Source organism: Hippichthys cyanospilos, chromosome 13 (genome assembly GCF_059441005.1).
Source record: "Hippichthys cyanospilos isolate Australia breed blue-spotted pipefish chromosome 13, RoL_Hcya_1.0, whole genome shotgun sequence".
NCBI lineage: Eukaryota > Metazoa > Chordata > Actinopteri > Syngnathiformes > Syngnathidae > Hippichthys > Hippichthys cyanospilos.
In genome coordinates this window covers 3,387,582-3,408,197 of record NC_142381.1, presented here as the reverse complement: position 1 = coordinate 3,408,197, position 20,616 = coordinate 3,387,582, and the positions used below count along the sequence as shown (strand labels likewise).

Genomic DNA, 20,616 nt, shown 5'->3' with positions numbered 1-20,616 from the left:
GCATGTTTTACTGTCATGCAGCGCATTCTCCTCTCGATTCCATTACGATGAGGAATTTAAATGTCTTTTTTTCACTCATTCCCATATTTTAGTGTATTTATCCTTGAAAAAAAATGTTTTGTATTACTAATCGGACAGTGACAAGGCACTCCATGTCTCTTCATAACCGAAGGACATTCGACTATTCAAATCCCACCTTGCTCTTTAATTTCTCCAATGGAAAAAAAAATGGTGGCTCAGCAGCCAAGAGTGAAACCCGAGCGGCTACCTGCGCATATGCCCGTGGCCTAGGCGACCGGACGCTCTCGCCATCCATCAGCACGGTGACAAGCGAACTGGCCCCAAGCGGAGGTCACTGATGGCAATCTTGAAGGGCGAGCGTGGGCCGCGACACCTGAGCTCTGCCGTAAACCAACGTGTGACTCCGCACATTTACAGTTCATTTTAAAAGTGCGTGTCTTATCTCTTTCGATGGATCGGCATTTTTTATTTATTTTTTTTTTAATTTGGCTGAGGTTATGATAGGTCTGGATACTTTGAAGCAGGATAGATAGATAGAGAGAGAGAGAGATGGATAGATACATATATCATACATATATACATGTATGTATGTATATATATATATATATATATATATATATATATATATAATGAGACATTATATATATATATATATATATATATATATATATATATATATATATATATATATATATAAAGAGTCAGATTTGATCATTTTGTTCCATTGTTGTATTTTAAAGGAAAGCTATTAAGATTAAAAGACCAAAGAACGCTATTACGTTTGAAACTGTGATGAATCCCAATTCATTATGGCAAAAAATTGTGATTAATTAGTCGGTGTGTGTATACAGTATGTATTTGGGGCGTGAAAAAAGGAACTATGTATATGTAGTGTGTTAGCGTGTGTTGTGTGTATCAAGTTTGACTTTATCTTGCCACCTTCAGTCACTTGTGTTCACTTCCACAAACACCTGAGAGGCATCTTTCACTTGACCTTTTACTGCATGGCCTCATAAAGCAACTCAGACCCCATCAAAGTGTCCGTGTGTTGATTACTATAAATCGCCTTTATTGGCACTTGAAGGGACTGAAACTAAAGCACCGGCGTAGCACTCGGGTTGGCCGCGCCGCAAATAACAACACGCAACCTCCTCAGCGGGGGATGGAATCATTCCTGGGATGAAGTGTCACATGGTCGCCGCTTGATTTACAGACTTAATAAGGTTCGCCCCAATGCTGGACAGGCGAGGGACTTGCATGATTGCTATGCAATCCAGCCGCTACTTTATACAGCGCTACTTAGAAACGACGGAAAGTTTGACAGAAAAGGAGCATTTAAATTTAGCTTAAGTGATTTCATCAGGGTATTTTCAACGATTGAGGACACAAACGAATCAAATTGTTGAGATGGATAGAAAAGAAAGCAAGAGATAGAAGAGTGGCGTGTCTCAGTAGGAGAGTGGTCATCTCCCAACAGAGAGGTTGCGGGTTCAATCCCGACCATCGTATCGACGTCAAAGTGTCCTTGAGCAAGACAGCGAACCCTCAGATGCAACCAATGCTGCATCATCACTCGTCAGCGCTTTGAGTTAAAACACCGCTGATGGCTTTTTGTTCACACGCGCGCACACAAAGTAGATCGCCGTAGCAGGCAAACCGGCAAACACAATGATTATCACCGCGACTCTTGAGGCTCAATCGTAATCCTCTCAGAGGTCAGCAGCAGGTGAGCACAAGCACACACGCATACACACACACTCTCGTAGCATCATCATCGCCATCCATCCCAGCGTAAAGTGATGTAATCCCACAGATCTACCGCGCCGCATGTGGCATCCTCCTCAGCCTTCATCGATCGCCTCCTAAAGCCGTCGACTTGACAAAAAGGTGACACTAACAGGAAGCGGCGCCGTCTCGCAAAAGCCCTGCCTTTTTATATTTATCACCTCTGCTCAAGTGGCTTTGTGAGAGGGGTTACCACACCTCACCTGGATTCGGTACAATCAGTCCCTTTAAAAACAAAAAGAAAGGAGGCAAATCAGGGGACTTTTTCAGGTATTACTGGAGACTCTGAAATGTCCTACCAGGGATATTCTGGAGATCTTCATCCCATAAATAATTCCAATAAAACAATTTACAGTAAGTAATAATCTATCTCTATATATACATATCTATCTATCTCTATATATACATATCTATCTATCTATCTATCCTATATATATATATATATATATATATATATATATATATATATATATATATACATACACATATGTATACATATATATACATACATACATACATACATACATACATACATACATACATACATACATACATACATACATACATACATACATACATACATACATACATATATATATATATATATATATATATATATGTATACATATATATACATACACACACACATAGATGAGATGAAGAATTATGGGTCATTCGGATGTAGCTTCAGGGGGATGCGCTAGCTAGCTAGTCAGATAAAAAACACTTTAGCAGGGATGCATGTTGTCCACTAATCCTATATTTTCATATGCCGTTTACAAATTCAAAAATTGGCTGTTTTTGTAAAAATACTCAGATGAAAACCTTTGAGTCTCAAATGGCGAATTTTTGTCAAGAACTAACAAATTTTCGGGACATACGCCTGGTTTTGTGAACACATCACCAATTTATCACAAGTATTAATACTACATTTTGTTATGACTCATTCATTTTGTGAAATTTCATAAGGATGCACATTGCCATTCGTGACGCAAATTTCCAGCAGGGAGTAGCATAAAAAAATGTTACATTTGGTAAGTCACCGTATATTATCCGATTTTTCATCATAATATATGATAATGCAAAAAATGCATCAGTAATTTGTATTTTAATCGCGTAAATGTGGGTCATCGCATTGATTCTAGGGGGTGTCCGTTCCAAGGCCAAGTCCCGAGGGACTCGACATCCAGCCTCGCTGGAGTGCAGCTCGTAGATAAATGACTTTGTCGTCCTCCCGCTGCCAAGTGGGAGGGCGACGCCAGCGAGCTGGCTGCCAATACGGCAGATGACTCCATACATCAGCAAACATTTCGATTTCCCACCATTCATCCGGCGAGACCAATGAATGCGCCTTCTGGACTCCGATATTTTAGATCCCGTTGACCTGGATACACCGTCTACCCAGCAATTGAGCTAGCCAATCACTATACACCATCTAGCCAGCCATCTTTCTTTTGGATTACACGTCTTTCTATGCCAATATTTGGTGATTTTTATAAGACAAGCACATAACTGCTTATAGTCCAAAAGCTATAGTCCAAAAGCTTTACTTGATAGAAAAAAAAAGATCCGTTTTGGATTCCGCACCCAAAAATGAATTGAAAATAGCTGTGAGACCTCCCTCAGCCGAAAATTGTGTTCCCAAGTGTAATCATTCAGTAGATACATTTATTACATTTCATGCAGTTTCTATTATTCGCTGATTTATTCAAGAAAAAAATTAAAGATGCCATAATTACAAATATTTTTCAGTGATTAAATGATGCATGAAAATGCTACTTAATAACTCAAATGGAACCAAAGTACAGAGCTAGTTTGAACATTAAAATTCAATAATGAAAGAAGTGGTAAATAAATGGAATTAAATACATGGGTACGGGCTATAGGAGGGGGGCAAGTTGGCGAAAACGCCAAAGTGTGTCCTCTGTTGTAACATTTAGCTTTTAGTCTATCGTTTGAGCTACTCTATTAAAGCTTAATGTCCTCAATAGAGACATTCTGGCCTTTTCAACAATGTCTCGTGCTTGGGTGGATACAATTTACTCTGGTGTCTTCCTGAGACAAAATGGCCACAACAAAGGACGCAAGCTAATAGGCTGGCTCTCATGAGGATATAATGACATAATATTATAGTTCACAATGTAATCATCAATGACAGGTTGATGGGTTATTTCAAATTTGAATTAAATCGCGATAATTCAAATGTAGCCTATTGAGTCGCTATCGAGGTTATTAGAGCAGTTATGAAAGCATCCCAAGTAACATGGAATTTTGACGTGGTCTCCATGGCAATTTGAACTCGCGCTTTGATATATGGGGAACTTTTAATATTTCCAAAAGGAAATTTCATGAAAGGTATAAGAAAGGTCACCAGTACGGTTTAATTACACGGGAGAACGTCCTTATTTTATGTGGACGGGAAAGGTTGCGATGGGGACGGTGCAATATGGACTATTCATAGCAGTGATATGAAAAGACGCCCACGGTTCAGTGACCCAGTCCAAGCTCTTCTTCCTCCTCCTCAAGTGTGTGGTAGCGCAGAAATGAGCAGCTGAACCGTTAAAAAAATGGCTGACGTCAAAACAAATGCCTACAAGCTGCTCAAATACAATTAAAAAAAAAAAACGATGGACGAATACTGGCACGTCGCAAAGTCATTTTCACGCAAATTACAGAGGTGAGCGCGGCTCCTTGTCGTAGCCGCTAGCACAATGAAGACATAAATCAAAATCCACGAGCTGCGCCATGCGAAGCAAAACCCAAAGCACTGACACTAGAAAATATGACAACATTTATCATTTAGTATGGCTGTCATAGTCATTATTCAATAAATAATGCAGTGCCGGCTAAATCAAATACAAGCATTTCGCTTAGCTTCTTTTGATAGCACAAAACATACATGCAAACTATGCGAGTTGAAAAGTTGAGCGAAAGTTTGAACACACTTTGTCTGACATTTTATCAGCACTTCCAAGATAGCGGCCACAGCATATTTTGCCTAACATGCAGTGCTTTGTCGGCTTTGTTTTCATCTCTGTGACCCCTAAAAAAGACACTTCAATTTGGGGACGAAAAGTCCGTAAAGTCTCCCAAAACTACGGACAAAGGTTCATACTCAAAGACTCGTTTCAGCCTTGAACATTACTGTTAAAAACACTGGCTGCACAGCAGACATTTCCTGTAATGAATGTCAATGAATCGAGTGCATCCGGTCAGGAACGTCTCATTCTGTACTTCATCCCAGACGCTTAATCGGCCAATTTGTCATAAGATTGTTTGGGCTCGGCGCGAGGAATAATGGGACCAACCTGTAATGAACATGCAATTCGATACGGCGGGGTCTCCAGCCCGACGCGCTATAAATAAGCATATTGATCACGTACAAACGCACGCACACATGCTTGCCGTCTAACCTGCATCGGCCCGCGAGCAAATAAGATTACAGGCTTGTCAGATTGAGATGTAAAGTGTAAATGATTTAGAATGCTATACGCGTTCTCTTTTACCGGCGAGTGCACATCAAAAGCGTGTGGAATCAACGCGTGAAATATTCATTCAAGCAAAAAGAAGAGCCAAGTATGAACGCCTGACAAAAAGGTAAACATCCAAATGATGTCTTGATATGGACGGCAAGGATCATTTTTTTTCCACTGTGATTTTGAATTAGTCAAAGCGCGGCTGAATTTTTCAGGGTTTTGGCAGATGAAAAATAGTGACTTTCGACCTGTCCAAATAATAATGAAACACTAAGAGCCAAGAAGTCATTAAAGCAGGGCAAGGCGTCCCAAGTGTGTCCTCTGGGATGGACAGACAGATGCCTTGTTACGGCAGAGGCTCTCCGGAGGCCTCTGCTTGTTGTTGTTGATGTTCTTGTTGGTGCCGCCAAGGGAGTTTGAAGCAACACGTTTCTGGAAAGATCCTAATTACTGCTCTACATCACTGCTGTAGTCGTAGAGCATGTGCTCCGTTTGATGCAGCATTCGGTCTTGTTCTCATTTATACACACAGACTGTTTTCTATGAGAAAAAAACATTATTATCCTTTTCAACTAATAAGAAGCCTCACCTCAAATAAACCTTTGTTTTCATCCCAAGCCTGTTTTGTCTTGAACTCATTTAAAAATTGCATGAAAATTGCATTTACAGGATATTGTGGAGAGACACGCTGTGAAGGTTTCCTGCATCCCAGACAGATGAGTTAATTATAAATGCACTTGCCACGGGCACTCTTTGGATATCGAACTACTGCAGTACACATATTTATTTAAATCTTAATTTTTTAAAGCTTATACAGTAACTGTACTGTTATCCCTTCCTATCTTTTGTAGTCTCACAGAGAGCCGCGGTTACATTAGCGGCGCCCGGGAGTCTAATTAAAGTGAAGCCTGTCGCCGACCAAAGATGATAACAATCACAGGTTACACTTGAAATTCCATTTTATTACAAAAGAAATCTAGGTAAGAGATTTACAACGCTCGGGTGAAGCCTCTTTCCACCTCTTCCTTGCCTCTATCTAACGGCATGTTTGAGTTTAATGAGGGAGATGACCATCGATCATTGAGGGCAGGAGTTGTAATCTACTCTTGTATATATAGTTGTATCGCTAGGTGCATAAAAAATGTAAATGCCTCGCACCAAATACATTTCTGTTTTTCTCTCACAATTCAAATCATGCAAATGGAGCTTAGTGTTGTTTTCACATCATATCACGAGTACAAACTATGTATCAGTAATAAACACCAAAGACAACTCCCAGCCCTGGAAAAAAAAAAGATTAAAAATACAATTCACATTGACTTACTGAAAAAATGTGCACCTTGCAACTTCATACTGTAAAGAGTGGCATGAGCTTGTCACATCCTAACCTCAATTAACTCGAGCCTTCAATCAATTCAACCAACGGAGTCTTGTGTCCTTCTTCAAAACCAATCATAGCAACCTCATTTTTTGCCAAACACCTTCATCCTTTCACTATAATATTTCATCTGCGATTCCAATCTGATATAGTATGCTAATGGCTCTGCTTATGTATTTATGCACGTCTTTCCGATTGCAAGGCCATGTAAAGTACCAGAGGGGGAAAGCAAAATATGGAAATCCCATAAAAAGGCCGCAGTCGAAATGTCTTGCGATATGCATAATGTGTTGTTTTAACCGTTCTATCCTTGCGAATAACACGTGGCTGCGAGCTATCCATTATGAAGGCAAAGCACATCTGCCTCATTGCGGATTAAAATGAGATTATTTATTCATCTGGTCACTATCATATTTTCTGTAAAAGAGGGATAGTTTGAGGCATTGGGAGCACGAGCACGTACTGATATCAAAATCATGGATGCTGCGAGGCGCCTGTGGACATTTTGGATTGGGAAGAAGATTCTTACGCTGCAGGGATGGAAAACTTTGAAAGCTCACTAGTCAAACATAATTTGACACCCTGCAGTTTGGAATATTCCCGAAGAGGAGTACAGCCACGGAAAAATTATTTACCATTTCTACAAATATCTATATATTAGGGTTGTTCGTCTTTCCACAGAAGACGATTTGCTATGGGTTTTGACACGTTGTGAGTGTCTTGTTTTTGATGAGCCGGGAGCCAGTTACGTGTCTTGTTGGAGTGCCCGTCTTCCCCATGAAACACGCTGTATAGGTAGATGTGGAGGAAGCGAAGGAGAGAGCAGCGACGCCCTGGAGCCTTGTAAATCTCTCACCTAGATTTCCTTTGTAATAAATTGGAATTTCCGCGGATCACTGTGAGACTACAGCCAAACGGATGGAAAGGGAAGGGATAACAGTACAGTCACTGTATAAGGTTTAATAATTTAAGTAAATATGTGTACTGCAGTAGTTTGACGCCCGAGGAGTGCCTGTGGTAAGTGCGTTTATAGTTAACTTTTCTGTCTGGCATCCAAGAAACCTCCACAGTAGATAGGTGTAATGACCGGCGTTAAAAGCATTAATAGTCATTGAATGAAATGTAAACATCTATTATACTTGCATATGAGCCAGTTTGTTCTCCACCGCTCAAATACGATGTTTACCAGCAAAACGTTTGAATTTTTGTCTCTGCGAGTGTCACCTGTCTTTTGGATTGATTGACAGCTCCTTAGCTAATCTGGAGACACTTCGCCTTGTGCTAATCTAGCATTACAAGTGCAATGACTTGTCTCTTCCTACTTTAACTGCAGTTAAGCATCATCCCGTAATGTGTTGTTTCAGCAAGCGCCATAAAAATGCCTTTGACCGGCGTGTGAAATCACATCATCAACTTTACTGGACCGTTGCCGTTTTATCCAGTCCATAAGTCAGAAAGGCCCAGAGTCTGCACTTTTCTCTATCTGCATGCCAGAATTGAAACCTACTTGCAACACTAGCAAAGATTAAACGGGAAGCCAGTAATGACAACTGGGAGGCTGCCAAACAGACGAGCGAAGAGCGGCCGGTGTTTGGCTGTTGATCACTTCTTGTTGCAAAGTCTATCGCTCTTTGAGTGTAATGTTTGTGTTCTACATTGAAAAGTAAACTTCAAGTCAAGTTCCGAGGTCAACTTGAACCCTTTTATAGCTGTACAATTTTTAGGTCTTATCTTCAGCATGCAAAACGTTACAAAAAAAAAAAAAAAAAATCAACAAAATGGTTAAACTGTACAATCTCACTGACTAAATGAAATAATTTGAGCTCCTTTGGTTCAAACACAGACACGTTGCATGCAACTCTGCATTTTTCCCCTCAAATTTGAACCAAATTCTGAACTGCACATCCTCAGGTGTGATCAAAGGTCCAACTCCAAATTGTACTACTTCAGGATTGTTCCACTAATCAGTCGTTTCAGTTTCAAAATTATGCCATCGGAGAGAAGAAATGACATTTAGACATCTACTTCTGAATCCTCTCGTGTTGGTATATTATATGTATTAGTGAAAATCCCATCATAATCCATTGGGAAAGGCCACCAGGGACATCGGATCATCATCGGCATCTGTAAAGGTTACTATTCCTTGCATACAATATTCACAGAATCCCACGTACCCGTCACTAAAGGTCACATGAGTTCCTACCTTTGTAGAAACACTCTTCGCTGTGAATGATGGTAATTCTGCGCCGTTCCGAACAAGAAGCGCGGTGCAGCTCGCAGTGGTTGGGGTAAAGTTTCCCATCGGAGCCGCACACCGGCTTGCGGTGCGGTTTGCAGTGATCTAAGCAGTTACACTCTCCTTGGCCTGTCTCCGGGTTGACAGTGCAGTGACGGCCCAGGTCGCAGTACTTGTGCTCGCATGGATGCGGGTCATTGTGGTGGACAGAACCTAGAAAAATGCAAGGTTAGGACCAGTTAGTGTCTACCTCTATAATGTCGACAATGGTCAGAACATTTTAATAGACGATTATACAGTAAATCTACCTAATACCCACACAATTCATAAACAGCATATTTGTTGGACCAAGTGAACAGAACTTTGATTTAATATAAAAACTGGAAGAGCCAAGACCGAGCACAGGACCTTCGGAGGTTGAGACAAAATCATAACAAAGACTGATGGGTTTGAACTATATCAAGGTCAAGTTCTGATGGAGCACAGACAAAATTAAAGATTTTGAGGAGTTGACAGCTAAAGCCAAGACTTAGAGGTATCAGACAGAGTCGTGATCAAGACTTTAAGGAGCAGAGACCGAGTAGAATATTTTGAAAGGTTGAGACCGGGTTACAACCAAGATCTCAAGGATTAAAGCCAAGACTTGAAGGAGCTGAGACCAAGAGCAAGATAATGAGAGGATGAGACCAAGTCAAGTTTCACTTTGATTGAGTTGAGACTTGTGGCTGGACTCGTGGGCCCTTTTACGTTGTGTTTTTGTGGTTTGGCGGGTCATGTATTGTCACAACCAGACAGGGCTACGTGATTGACAGACTAATTGGTAGATTTGATGCAAAGATCAGTCCAGATGCGCTTATCACGAAGCAATAAACACTTGGAAGGCCTAAAGCTGCTGCTTTGGACCTGGTCCCATGCTGTCCTCTTAGGAGAATCTCACAACCCCTCATCAATAAGACATGCTGTGTTCTGTCTTTCACATCTGCCATTCATGCCATTGAATATTACTTCAAAGACTCCCTGGTGGGAGTGACTCAGTCAACAAAAATCACACAGATTTATTGTCCCTATGATCACAGATAAGAGAAGAAACAAATCTCTGTCTAAATGTAATGCTGCTTTTTTCCCCTCTATGCCAGATGTACTTTCATTTGGCCAGGAAATTTCTCGAGTCAACCATGGATGGCAAAAGATGGAACATAACACAAAAAAAGCCACATTTAAAACTTCCTGAATTATTTAACACTGTGTTTGCAATTTTGGAAAGTAAAAGCCTTGTCTTTCATAAAGGATTTAAGGTTTCAGCACAAACTAGAAACCAGACTCCAAAATAAGACCAGAAATTGAACTAAAATACTGTTTGTATTAACCTCTTTTTTTATCCACGGATTTGAAGAAATTCTTCAGTTGGAAACTGTTCAAAATGAATATCTTCATCTTGCAGTAAAAAAATAATTTACCAAATGTTTGAAAAAGATGAGTCTGAACAAAAATACTTGAGCGCTTTAGACCAAGTCTAGACTACGTACGGTCATAAGAAGCTGAGATAAAAATTAAGACCAAAATCTTGACCAAGTCAAGAACAAGAATTTGAATGTCTTGGACCAAGACATTAACTATATTGGACCTTGTCAAGATGAAGTTTTGAAGGAGATAAGACCAAGACAGGACTAAGACTTTGAGAGTTTTAGACCAAGACTAAAATGAACAGAAACCAAATTATGACAAAGACCTCGAAATTGGAGACCAAGGGATTGAGACAGAGTCAAAATCAAGAAGCCAAAGTCCAAATAAAGATCAGCCGAGTGACTTGGAACATTGATTGACGTGTTAGTCAAGGTGTTTTATTATATTTTTTTATTTTTTAATGATATGTAGCCACATGGACCCATGAATGTTTTTTTTTAAAAAAAGCATTGGAAGGGTTTAAATGCTTTCAAACGACCAAAAAAATGTTAGCTGCACTTGCTAACATGGCAGCCTCCAATTCCGGGGCGTGCATGTTGGTGTAAACAAACCGATTTAGAAACTCTGACGTCTTCCCTCCGCAGACACACATACACACACAGGCAAGCGTGCTGTGACCTGAATGGAGACAGTCAATTTGCCACTTTATTAATTCCCGGCGGCTCTCCGGCCTAATGATTATTCGGCGAATTTGCACGAAGCGTCAGGGGCAAGCTTCCCGTGCCACCGGCGGAGTCATTGAAGGGCACCCTCATTTGTCACCGGGGCGCTTGTGCAACCGTGTGCTCGTCGGACGACATCAGGGAGATGTTTGTTTCCCCGTGACATGTTATGTTCTTTAGCGTGCCCCCAGGACTATCTAACGAGATCTTAGTACCACAAAACTACACTATATGTTTCACAATGGAACGCTTGAATTGTGCTTAGCGGTCACACCTTTTTTCATTATTTATTTTACTTTTGTACCTACCTTTTTTGCTTTTACTTTTTAACAGGATTTTACAGTTATGTCAGACAGAGACACTGCAAAATCGTTGCCAGCAAAAGAACGCTGCTAACCCTAACTTTAAAAGTAGACTTTTAATAGTTTTTCTTTTTCAAGAAACAAATGTGATGTATGTTCGAATGCACACTTATGAAAGTATTTGCAAATATGTTAGCATATATTTGTAAATACGTTACAACATATTTTCAAATATGCACAAACATTGTCGTAGGTTGAAAAACTGCTTAAAAAACATTTTATTGCTATGCCACGGGGTGTTTACTTGCGCAAGTACAAAAAAAAATGCACTGAACACATATAATCTGAGAAAATATGAATTGAAATGGTCACTTAACTCTTTCAGTGCCATGGACGAGAATTATTGTCTTAAAATAGTAATAACAATAATAAATAATACAATTTTCGTCAAATACGCTTTTTATGGAGCATAGCTGATTAACCCTAGGCTATAATACAACATCAATCAATCATGTCCACTGGATGGCTTTATCATCCTTTCCATGACTCTCAATTGGTGGATGTCGTTTCTTATTTATAACTGCCTGTCTTACAACTACAGAAGACTGTTTCATTAACATTAGTCTACATTTCATCTGTCACATGCCCTACAAGTAAAACAAAGTATTGCTAAGCTTGAATCAATTAAAAAACATCTTAATGTGACTATTGCCACATTGACTGTAGGCTGATTGCAGTTCACGCTATAAAGATGCAGCAATATAGTATGGGAGATAAACATTTAGGTCCGTTGATTATATTTCAGTAAGCAAAAAGGGGCGTGGCGGTCTGACGGACTTATGATGGACATCTGACGTAACTTACGTAAACTTGCAAACACATATTTTGCAAAAAAAAAAAAAAAAACGTTTGAATGAGTTAGTAAGCTAAAAATGTTTAATCCACATTGGTGGTTCCATACTTCGGTCGTAAACTATAAGAGCATCAAGAAGTTAAAGTTGGAGACAGGTTTGTTAGATAGATGGAGCTCAAGATGTAACGTAACTTTATGAAACTTGTTTTCAAGGATTGCTCATCGCCACAGCATGAAGAAAAACACAGAGTATCGTGACGACGACACTTTTACGGGTCTCAGCTGGGGTGCACAGCAGTTATATTTTTAGCGCACCTGTTGTCATGCAAAGACGCAGTAATGTATGCATGGATTTCATTAAGATGCCACCGGCCACAGATTTTTTTTTTCCTCCCCCGCCGTCTTGGAACCAGCATGCTGCCACTGTGCCGATAAAGAAAAGATGGAAATGGGGTTTTGTGACTCTGTGAAGACAAACGTCAAGCCGGGGCTGAAAAAGCAACCCCCCCCCCCCCCCCCCCCCCCCACACACACACACACACACACACTTCCCAGGGTCCCTCCCTCTGCTAATTGCTGCACCAGTGACAACGCTTGAGCTCCTGCTGGCATAAACAAGTCGTGAAGATTTTATGAGAAGCTATTTGAGGCCTAAGAGCTTTCTCCATCCCATCGGAGGAACGCCGCGAACCCGCTCGGCTTTGAAACATTGATGACTTCCACCTCACTGGGTTCTAGTCTTTTTATTTATTTATTTATATTCGGTTTGGGAAAAAGAAAAAAAAAACTTCATTGGGTTCAGTGCAAAGAAAGAAATATTTGCTTTTTCTTTGGAGTCAATCAGTTCTTGGGGATTTAAGTGTATTTCATAGGAAATATTAACAAAAATAAATTATATATATATATATATATATATATATATATATATATATATACTGTATATATATAGATATATATATATTCTCCTGGGAGATTTTCTAATCAAAGCCAAGACTAATACAATACTATTCATTATTTAATACAATAATATTCATGATTTATGTAGGAAGAGACCATGAATGAGACGCGTTTATCCGTTTCAACTGTTCATTGTTCGAATTAGACTAACTGCCTTTGTGATTCAATAAAATTGGTTGAGGAGATAATCTTGCAAACGTGTGCCGTATTATACAAATATGCTTTGTTGGGTAATAACCCTAGCAAATAATGAAACTTATTTAAACGGTAGGTTGAGCAAACACATGGGTAGTATAACACATTAATGACAAGCAAAATTGGTACAGCCGTAGTTCTTATGAAACTAATAAATACTTGGGAATAACTTAAAAAATCCACAACAATATGTAGAATATAGAAAACATCAAAATATTTGAACATGATACAAATAGGAGAAACATACTAAAATAACTGAAATATGACAAAAATACTGGAAAAACTGCTGTGAAAAAACAAGAAATTCGACATCTTCTTACAGACACGCCGGCAGCATACAAACGAAACAATTACGACGGGAATGGAAGCTGACTGATGAGAAGCGTGCCAACGAGTTGACGAGGCGAGTAAACAAAATTTGCCCTCAGATGCCACGCTGAGACGCTATTAGGACGCGTCTTTCGACATATTAGTCACAGTGATTGGCTGCCATCGCGACGGCAAACACTTCCCGATTGGCTATCTCCTATTAGGCCGCCGTGACTTTGTCACGGTTAATTGCGCTTTTTTTTTTTTTCAATTCGAATTGCCTCTTATCATCAACGCCGGCGTTGAAGTGCACCGCTAAAAAGGTATTGATTACATCGAAACATACGATGTGCTCTCTTTAGCGGATGGATGTCGTTGTGTTAAAGGAGTGATATAATGCAACTTTAAACAGCGGAATGCTTAAGAAGAATAAACGAATCAAGACTTGTTTTCTCAACATTTTCATTGCAACATGCTATGATTATATCTGATTCTCAATCGACCTCCTGCTAGCCTCAAATGTCACCGGCACTTTACACACAGTGGCTAACGCTTTAGTCAGCTCGTCCTTGCTGTTTACCAATTTTTTACCTTTGCGCTCAAAACAAAGGACATCAAGGCATTCAGGGGGTGTGTGACATTTTACCAGCGTTTCTGTAGATACCAGCAAAGATTCCATAAATTTCGTACTATAAGCTGCAACTTTTTTCTAACGATATGAGCCCTGTGGCTTGTAGTCCAGTGCAGCTCATCAGCAATTTTTTTTTACTAGCCACCAGCCCGTATCAGCAAATTATTCAATGTTTTTGTCCGTGACGGGAGCAAAAAAAAAAAAAAAATCTTTTCAAACTAAGAGCAAATTATTTAGAACATGAAGAAACGTATTGCTAAATTCTATCATAGTGACTCCTTTGCAAAACATTGTATGTTTATTTTGTTTAGTTTCATAAGGATGCAGTACTGCAATGTTCCAGCAGGTGGTCCCAACGTGAAAAGATGATGTTACAAGATAACACTGCCAATCTAATTCAATCAATTAGAAAACTTTTTTTTGCACTGCTAAGTGGGTATGTGGTTAAAAAACATGGCGGGAGTACATCAATGGAAAAGGATTGAGAACCACTACGCTAAACTATGACATCACAGCCATGGCGTTGATTGGTCGGTTTGGTGAGATGGTGAACAGATGGCTGGATGAATGGAAGGACAGCTCGCCAGCTTTTGTGTGGTCCGCCAAGCTAAATATTGCTTGTAAACTGATGAGTCAGGCCTTCGTGACGAGCTTTCGGTGCGGGGACTCCCAATTAGCGAGCGCGTTGGCAAGCGTCTGCCATTTTGTTGCATTTTTGTGAGATAGCCCAGGCTTTTTGTTCTGGTAGAAGCCTGTCATTGGTCTCTTTTCATTTTTCTCAAAAAAAAAAACACGCTTGATTACATAAAAGCCCTCAAGAGGTGTATGCAATTCCTCCAATGAGTTTATGCATATTTGAATGCGATTCACTGTCACAATCTGTCATCTTACTGAAGGGGGACTGCATTTATTTGAGAAAAGCGATTATTTACTCATCCCAAGCTCTTTGCTTGGAAATTTTTTTTTGTGTGCGTGGTGTTATCAGAGGACTCCCTCGCTTTTTTGTTGTTGTGAAATCTCAGCTAAGAGGGCGGACGCGGCTCATAAAAGAGCGGCATTAAGGCTCAATTGACCCCACTTGTGTAATCATCGAAAGGCGGCCCATGTGTGTGAGGTGAAGCCTGAATTTTTTATTATTATCCCCCGCCGTCGTCAACGTGGCGGCCGCAAACGACTTGCTGAAAAAAGGCTGGAGTGAGACCTTCCCTCTGGGCGTGTTATGCTAATGCAGCCTCAGCAATTACCACCGTGACCTTGGCAACGTCCGGCTTGGAAGGAGATTCTCAGGCTCCTTTGAGGACATTTTGACACTTTAAACTCTTTCAGTGCCATGGATGAGAATTCTCATCTTTTAAAATATTGATAACAATAAGAAATAATAACATTCTTGTTAAATATGTTTTTTTTTATGGAGGGCAGGTGACTCTTGACTAATGCTTGCCTGATATCACTGTAGTGATACATGTGACCGTTAGATGGCAGTGTTTCCACACATACAATATAGCTATTACCTACATGCCATTCAAAGTAATGAATAGAAGTCAATCTTTCATCTGAAATATCTTATGTTATTGCAATTTAGACTTCAGATGCCAAAAACAAAGCCTGGGGTCATCCATAGGGGGACTCGCCTCCAACAAACATGTACTGTATATCTACATATTTTAAATGCTGTATTATATGTTGTTTTAGTGATGCACACACAAGCCAAATTTTCACACCTTCCATATTTTTATCTACTTTATATTACCACGTGCCTTTCTTTGAGCATCTTTACTTGTCATTCATTGTTAGGGACAGAAAAGGGATGAGGGAATCACAAATTGAAAACTTACCCTTCATCTTTAAGCTCTCGGGAATTCCCTCCTGCGGGGTAAAGAAAAATGGGAGTTAAAAATAAAAGACGCAAAGCGAAAGGCAGCAATTTTCCAGCAAGTCCTGCTGCTACACTATATACACAGTAAAAAAAGGGTATACTTTATCATTATAATTATGATTCTCTAGTGGCACTCAATAGAATGATTGCATTTGTACAGCTTTTAATGTGACTATTTTTTTATTTAATCGCATTTGGATCCTATATTTTCATTAAATCGGCCTTGGTGTTTCCCATTTTTTCCCCCAACGACCATTTTTTTTTTTTTTATCATACCCACAAAGGAATCCAAAGTCCAATCACAAGTCGGTCCAACGAGGGAATGGTGCGTTTACCGCAGCTGGAAAAGGCAGTTTGCAACATTTCCAACAGCGTGATACGTGAACGTGGAAGGAGCGGCCATAAATATTTGATTTCCGCATCACTTGTTCTTGTTCTTGCACAGAAAATTTGAGGCTGGCAGCCTGGCTGGCTGGGGAGGTGTTATGAAGAACAAGATGCATTATGCAACAGGTCAATAATCAAGAGCCGCAGCTGAAAATAGGCATGCAAAAACCAACGCTCAGGCTCAAACAAAACGATTAGCTACGAGCAGATACGATTCACGACAGTTGGACCGAATGATTCACGATCCCATTCAAAATTACGATGGAATTCATTCCAAATGTGATGCAGTATGAGTCACCTCGATTATGATCAAATTCATTCCGATAGCGATACAATGACATTACGATTATTCTACAAAACAATACAATTGACTTTGATTATGACACGGAAAGATTATTGTTACGCACAAAATTAACAAAAAAAAAAAAGACTCATTATTTTGAACCGATCTGCTTGATTACTTGATGAACAGTAACGCTCTTTAAAAAAAAAAAAAAAACACTTCCAAGATGTAGTGAGCGTGACCTCGAAAAAGGGAAGCATTTTCTTGGCGTGAACTCGGAGGACTGTGTTGGTGGAGCGAGTGGGTTTCACAAAGAGATATCGCGAGAGAGGGTGTGGGCGGTCACCCGGGGTTTGGGCCGGACGGCGCCCCCTACAGCTGAGAGGCGAGCTGATTCGCTGCCCCCACGCGCCCCGGGGGGAGATCTCTCCGTCCTGACGAATGGAGTGTGAATTGCGTGTGTGTGTGTCATATGCAAATGAGACTGAGGCTAATATGGCTGCTACCTGTGGAGCTTTGCTAAATGCCAGCTGCTTGACACTGCGAGCGATGCGGCAGGAATAGAACGAAGCCACGGGTGGTCATTGTTGCTCGGCCAAATAAAAGAAAAATCGAGAGGTGTTAATTCAACTCTCCGCTGCAAGTAAATGTCCAGAATTTGTCATCAAAAAATGAGTTTTTAAGTCTTAAACATGTTTAATAGCCTACTTTGAAACCCTAAACCCAGATTGAAACTGTACTTTTAAACCCTAACCTTCGGTAAAAACCATAGATTGAATCTCTAACTCTAGCTCAAAACCTTCGATTAAAACTCTAACCCTAGTTGAAAAGTCCACTTTGAAATTCTAACCTGTTTAATAACCTACTTTGTAACCTATTGAATACCCTACTTCGAAACCCTAACCCTAGTTTAAATCCCAACTTTGAAACCTTGACCAAAGGTTGAAACTCAACTTTGAAAACCTCACTCTAGTTTAAACCCCCTATTTGAAACGCTAAACCAAGATTAATAACCTACTTTGAAATCCTAATCCCAGATTGAAATGCCAAATTTAAACAATAACCCTAGTTAAAAATCATACTTTGAAAGCCCAACTCTAGATTAAAACCTCAGATCAAAACACTAACCCTATCTGAAAAAATCTAAAACCCTAACCCTAGTTTAGATCCCTAATTTGAAACCTTGATCCAAAATAGAAATACAATTTTGATTGAAACTCTACATTTAAACTCTAACCCTAGTATAAAACCATACTTTGAAACCCTAACTCTAGATCAAAGCCTATTATTAAAACTATAACCCTAGTTGAAAAGCCTACTATGAAACTCTAACCTAAAACCCTTAATACCCTACTTTAAAACACCAACCTATGTTTAACACCTTATTTTGAAACACTAACCTAAAGTTAAATACCCTATTTTGAAACTCAAACCCTAGATTGAATCCTTAAAACCCTACTTTGAAATCCTAAACTAAATTTAAACCCCTACTTTGAAAATACTGCCTCCTAGCGGCTTGGCAAGCTTGTAAATGAAAATGAAAAACTGCACTATTAGATATTATTTATATTTATACAACACTGGTTACATGTAGACAAGGCCTTAATTTGTTCTTGATTTGAAAGGAAACTGACATTTTTTTGCTGACACCTGCTAAATTCTCACATACCCGAAATGGTTTATAAGGTCATTTGAGTTTTTAAAAAAAAAAATGTGTGAGAAGAGTGCTTTCACATGTAAAACACTGCGACAGCCCGAGAAGACTATTTTTATTTTCGGTCTTGTAGTTTGGCCTTTTCATCACAACCCTCCTCTGCCTACAGACCCGCCCTCATTTTTCATCCCCATCCCCGCTCAAACCACGATAATCTGGATTACCCGCGTAGCTCGGCCAATGCGGAACGGCCGTCCGACTGCGTGGCTTTGCGCCAGACGCGGCCGGCCTTTCGACTCCATTTTGTTTGCGGCTTGCCGTCATCGCATGATGAATCTATCGATTCATAATGTAAAATTTCTTGCTTAGGTTTTTTATGTTTTTTTTTTTTTTTAAATCCAGACATTCAATCCCAGGCGCTTTATATTATTACAAATGTTTGGCAAAAGGAAGTTCTAAAAAAATGCCTATGTTTGGAAAAATTCATGAGAATTTTGTGACGCAAAGTGTTTGGAAAAGGGCAAAATCTCTCATAAACGAAACCAATCGTTCTCCATTGATTTTCTTTTTTTTTTTTATGCGGCTTTTGATCTTCTTGCAGAAGTCTAATATTTAGCTTCCCATTTGTGTCAGGAAGGAGAAAAGTAATGATACAGCAGTCCTGTCCGAGACGCTTTTTTTTTTTTCTTGATTGATGTTATTTCCAATGAGTAATGTCAGCGCTATTAAGTGAGATAAAAGCAGATGTTTTTGCTGGTTTCTTTTGCAAGTAAAAGCTGGTGTAAGACTCATGACTAGAAAATTGACAAATCCACATGGATTTTTTTTTTTTTTTTAATGGAAAATGTTTGGAAAAAGACAGGAATCTACTATGTCTTGCCTGATTGCTTTGGGTTTTTCCTGAATTTTAAAAATGGCTACGATGCTCCGTTTGATCATCTTGAAGAAAAACCGATATTTTGCTTTCGATTTGTGCCGAGAAAAGTAATGACACGGTGGGTCTGTCAAAGGTGCACATTTTCTCCTGTGATTGATGGAACAGCCAGTGAGCGATGGCACTTCTATACTTAGTTAGAAACAAACTTTTTTTTCCTGTGGCCTGACTGCAGGGGGGGCCGTGAAATAATTTAGTTTGTTATGCATGTGGCTATTTTGTTCTTCTGCTGAGGAAAAAATGAGCAAAAAAAAACAATTTTTGCTACGGATAAGACGCACTAGACTATAAAATGCAGGTTGTAATATTATATATTTACCCAGAAAAAGGGTACCGTATTTTCCGCACTATAAGGCGCACCCCCAATTAATGACATTTTAAAACCATTTCCATATATAAGGCGCACCGGATTATAAGGCGCACCCTCGATTAATGACATATTTTAAAACTTTTTCAATCACAATATAGTAATACTCAAAGTAATAACAATAATAACTTAAATGTTAAACTCTAAACTCTCAATAGCATAATAACTGTCAATATGAGCAACCTTGTTTAACTGTAAACACACAAAAGAAACAGGTAAAGCTTACTTCATCACTTCATTCCCCATCTACCAATCTCAATATTGATCCATATATAAGGCTCACCTGATTATAAGGCACACATTCAGCTTTTTTAAAAAAAAATAAGGCTTTTAGGTGCGCCTTATAGTGCGGAAAATACGGTATATAGAATTGAAAAAAACAACAATAATTGTATTTAGTAATACTATATTTTTAAAACTCCTTTTGAGCACAGTTATTGATTGACATCTTTTCAATTCTACTTCATAGTTGTCCCATGAACTGTCAGATACCATGGATTATTTTAGCTTTCAATTCATGTTCGTGCTAAGAAAAGTAATGACTCAGCAGTCCTGTCCAAGCTGCGCATTTATCCGTTTGATTGATTTGATTTGCGATGAGGGATGGCACTTAATGTTCCGCGAGACAAAGGCGGATCGTTCATTTTTGTTGTGGTTTGGTAACGCACAATAGCATCCGTTTGAATGCTTGTCTCAACTGCTGTCAGTATGACTAAGAAAGAGAGAAAGTTCGAATTTGTTGACAGTAAGAGAAATTGATGAACACTGGGCTCTTGTCTTTCTTGTGACTCATAAAGAGTAGGTTTGACAAATCCACGCGGGTTCGATATTTATGGAAATGGGCAG

The 20,616-nt window shown here is 39.4% G+C and overlaps 1 protein-coding gene across 2 annotated transcripts in view; it reads right to left on the bottom strand.

The window, feature by feature from the left end:
- Window positions 1–20,616, bottom strand: part of fstl5 (follistatin-like 5) — a 61,960-nt gene that overhangs the window by 33,421 nt on the left and 7,923 nt on the right. For both annotated transcript variants that reach the window (XM_088430841.1, XM_088430842.1), the window contains exons 3-4: window positions 16,105–16,135; window positions 8,864–9,109 (exon numbers count right to left, since the gene is read on the bottom strand). In XM_088430841.1, coding sequence (XP_088286967.1) covers window positions 8,864–9,109; window positions 16,105–16,135 — 277 coding nt within the window. The remainder of the gene's footprint in view (window positions 1–8,863; window positions 9,110–16,104; window positions 16,136–20,616) is intronic.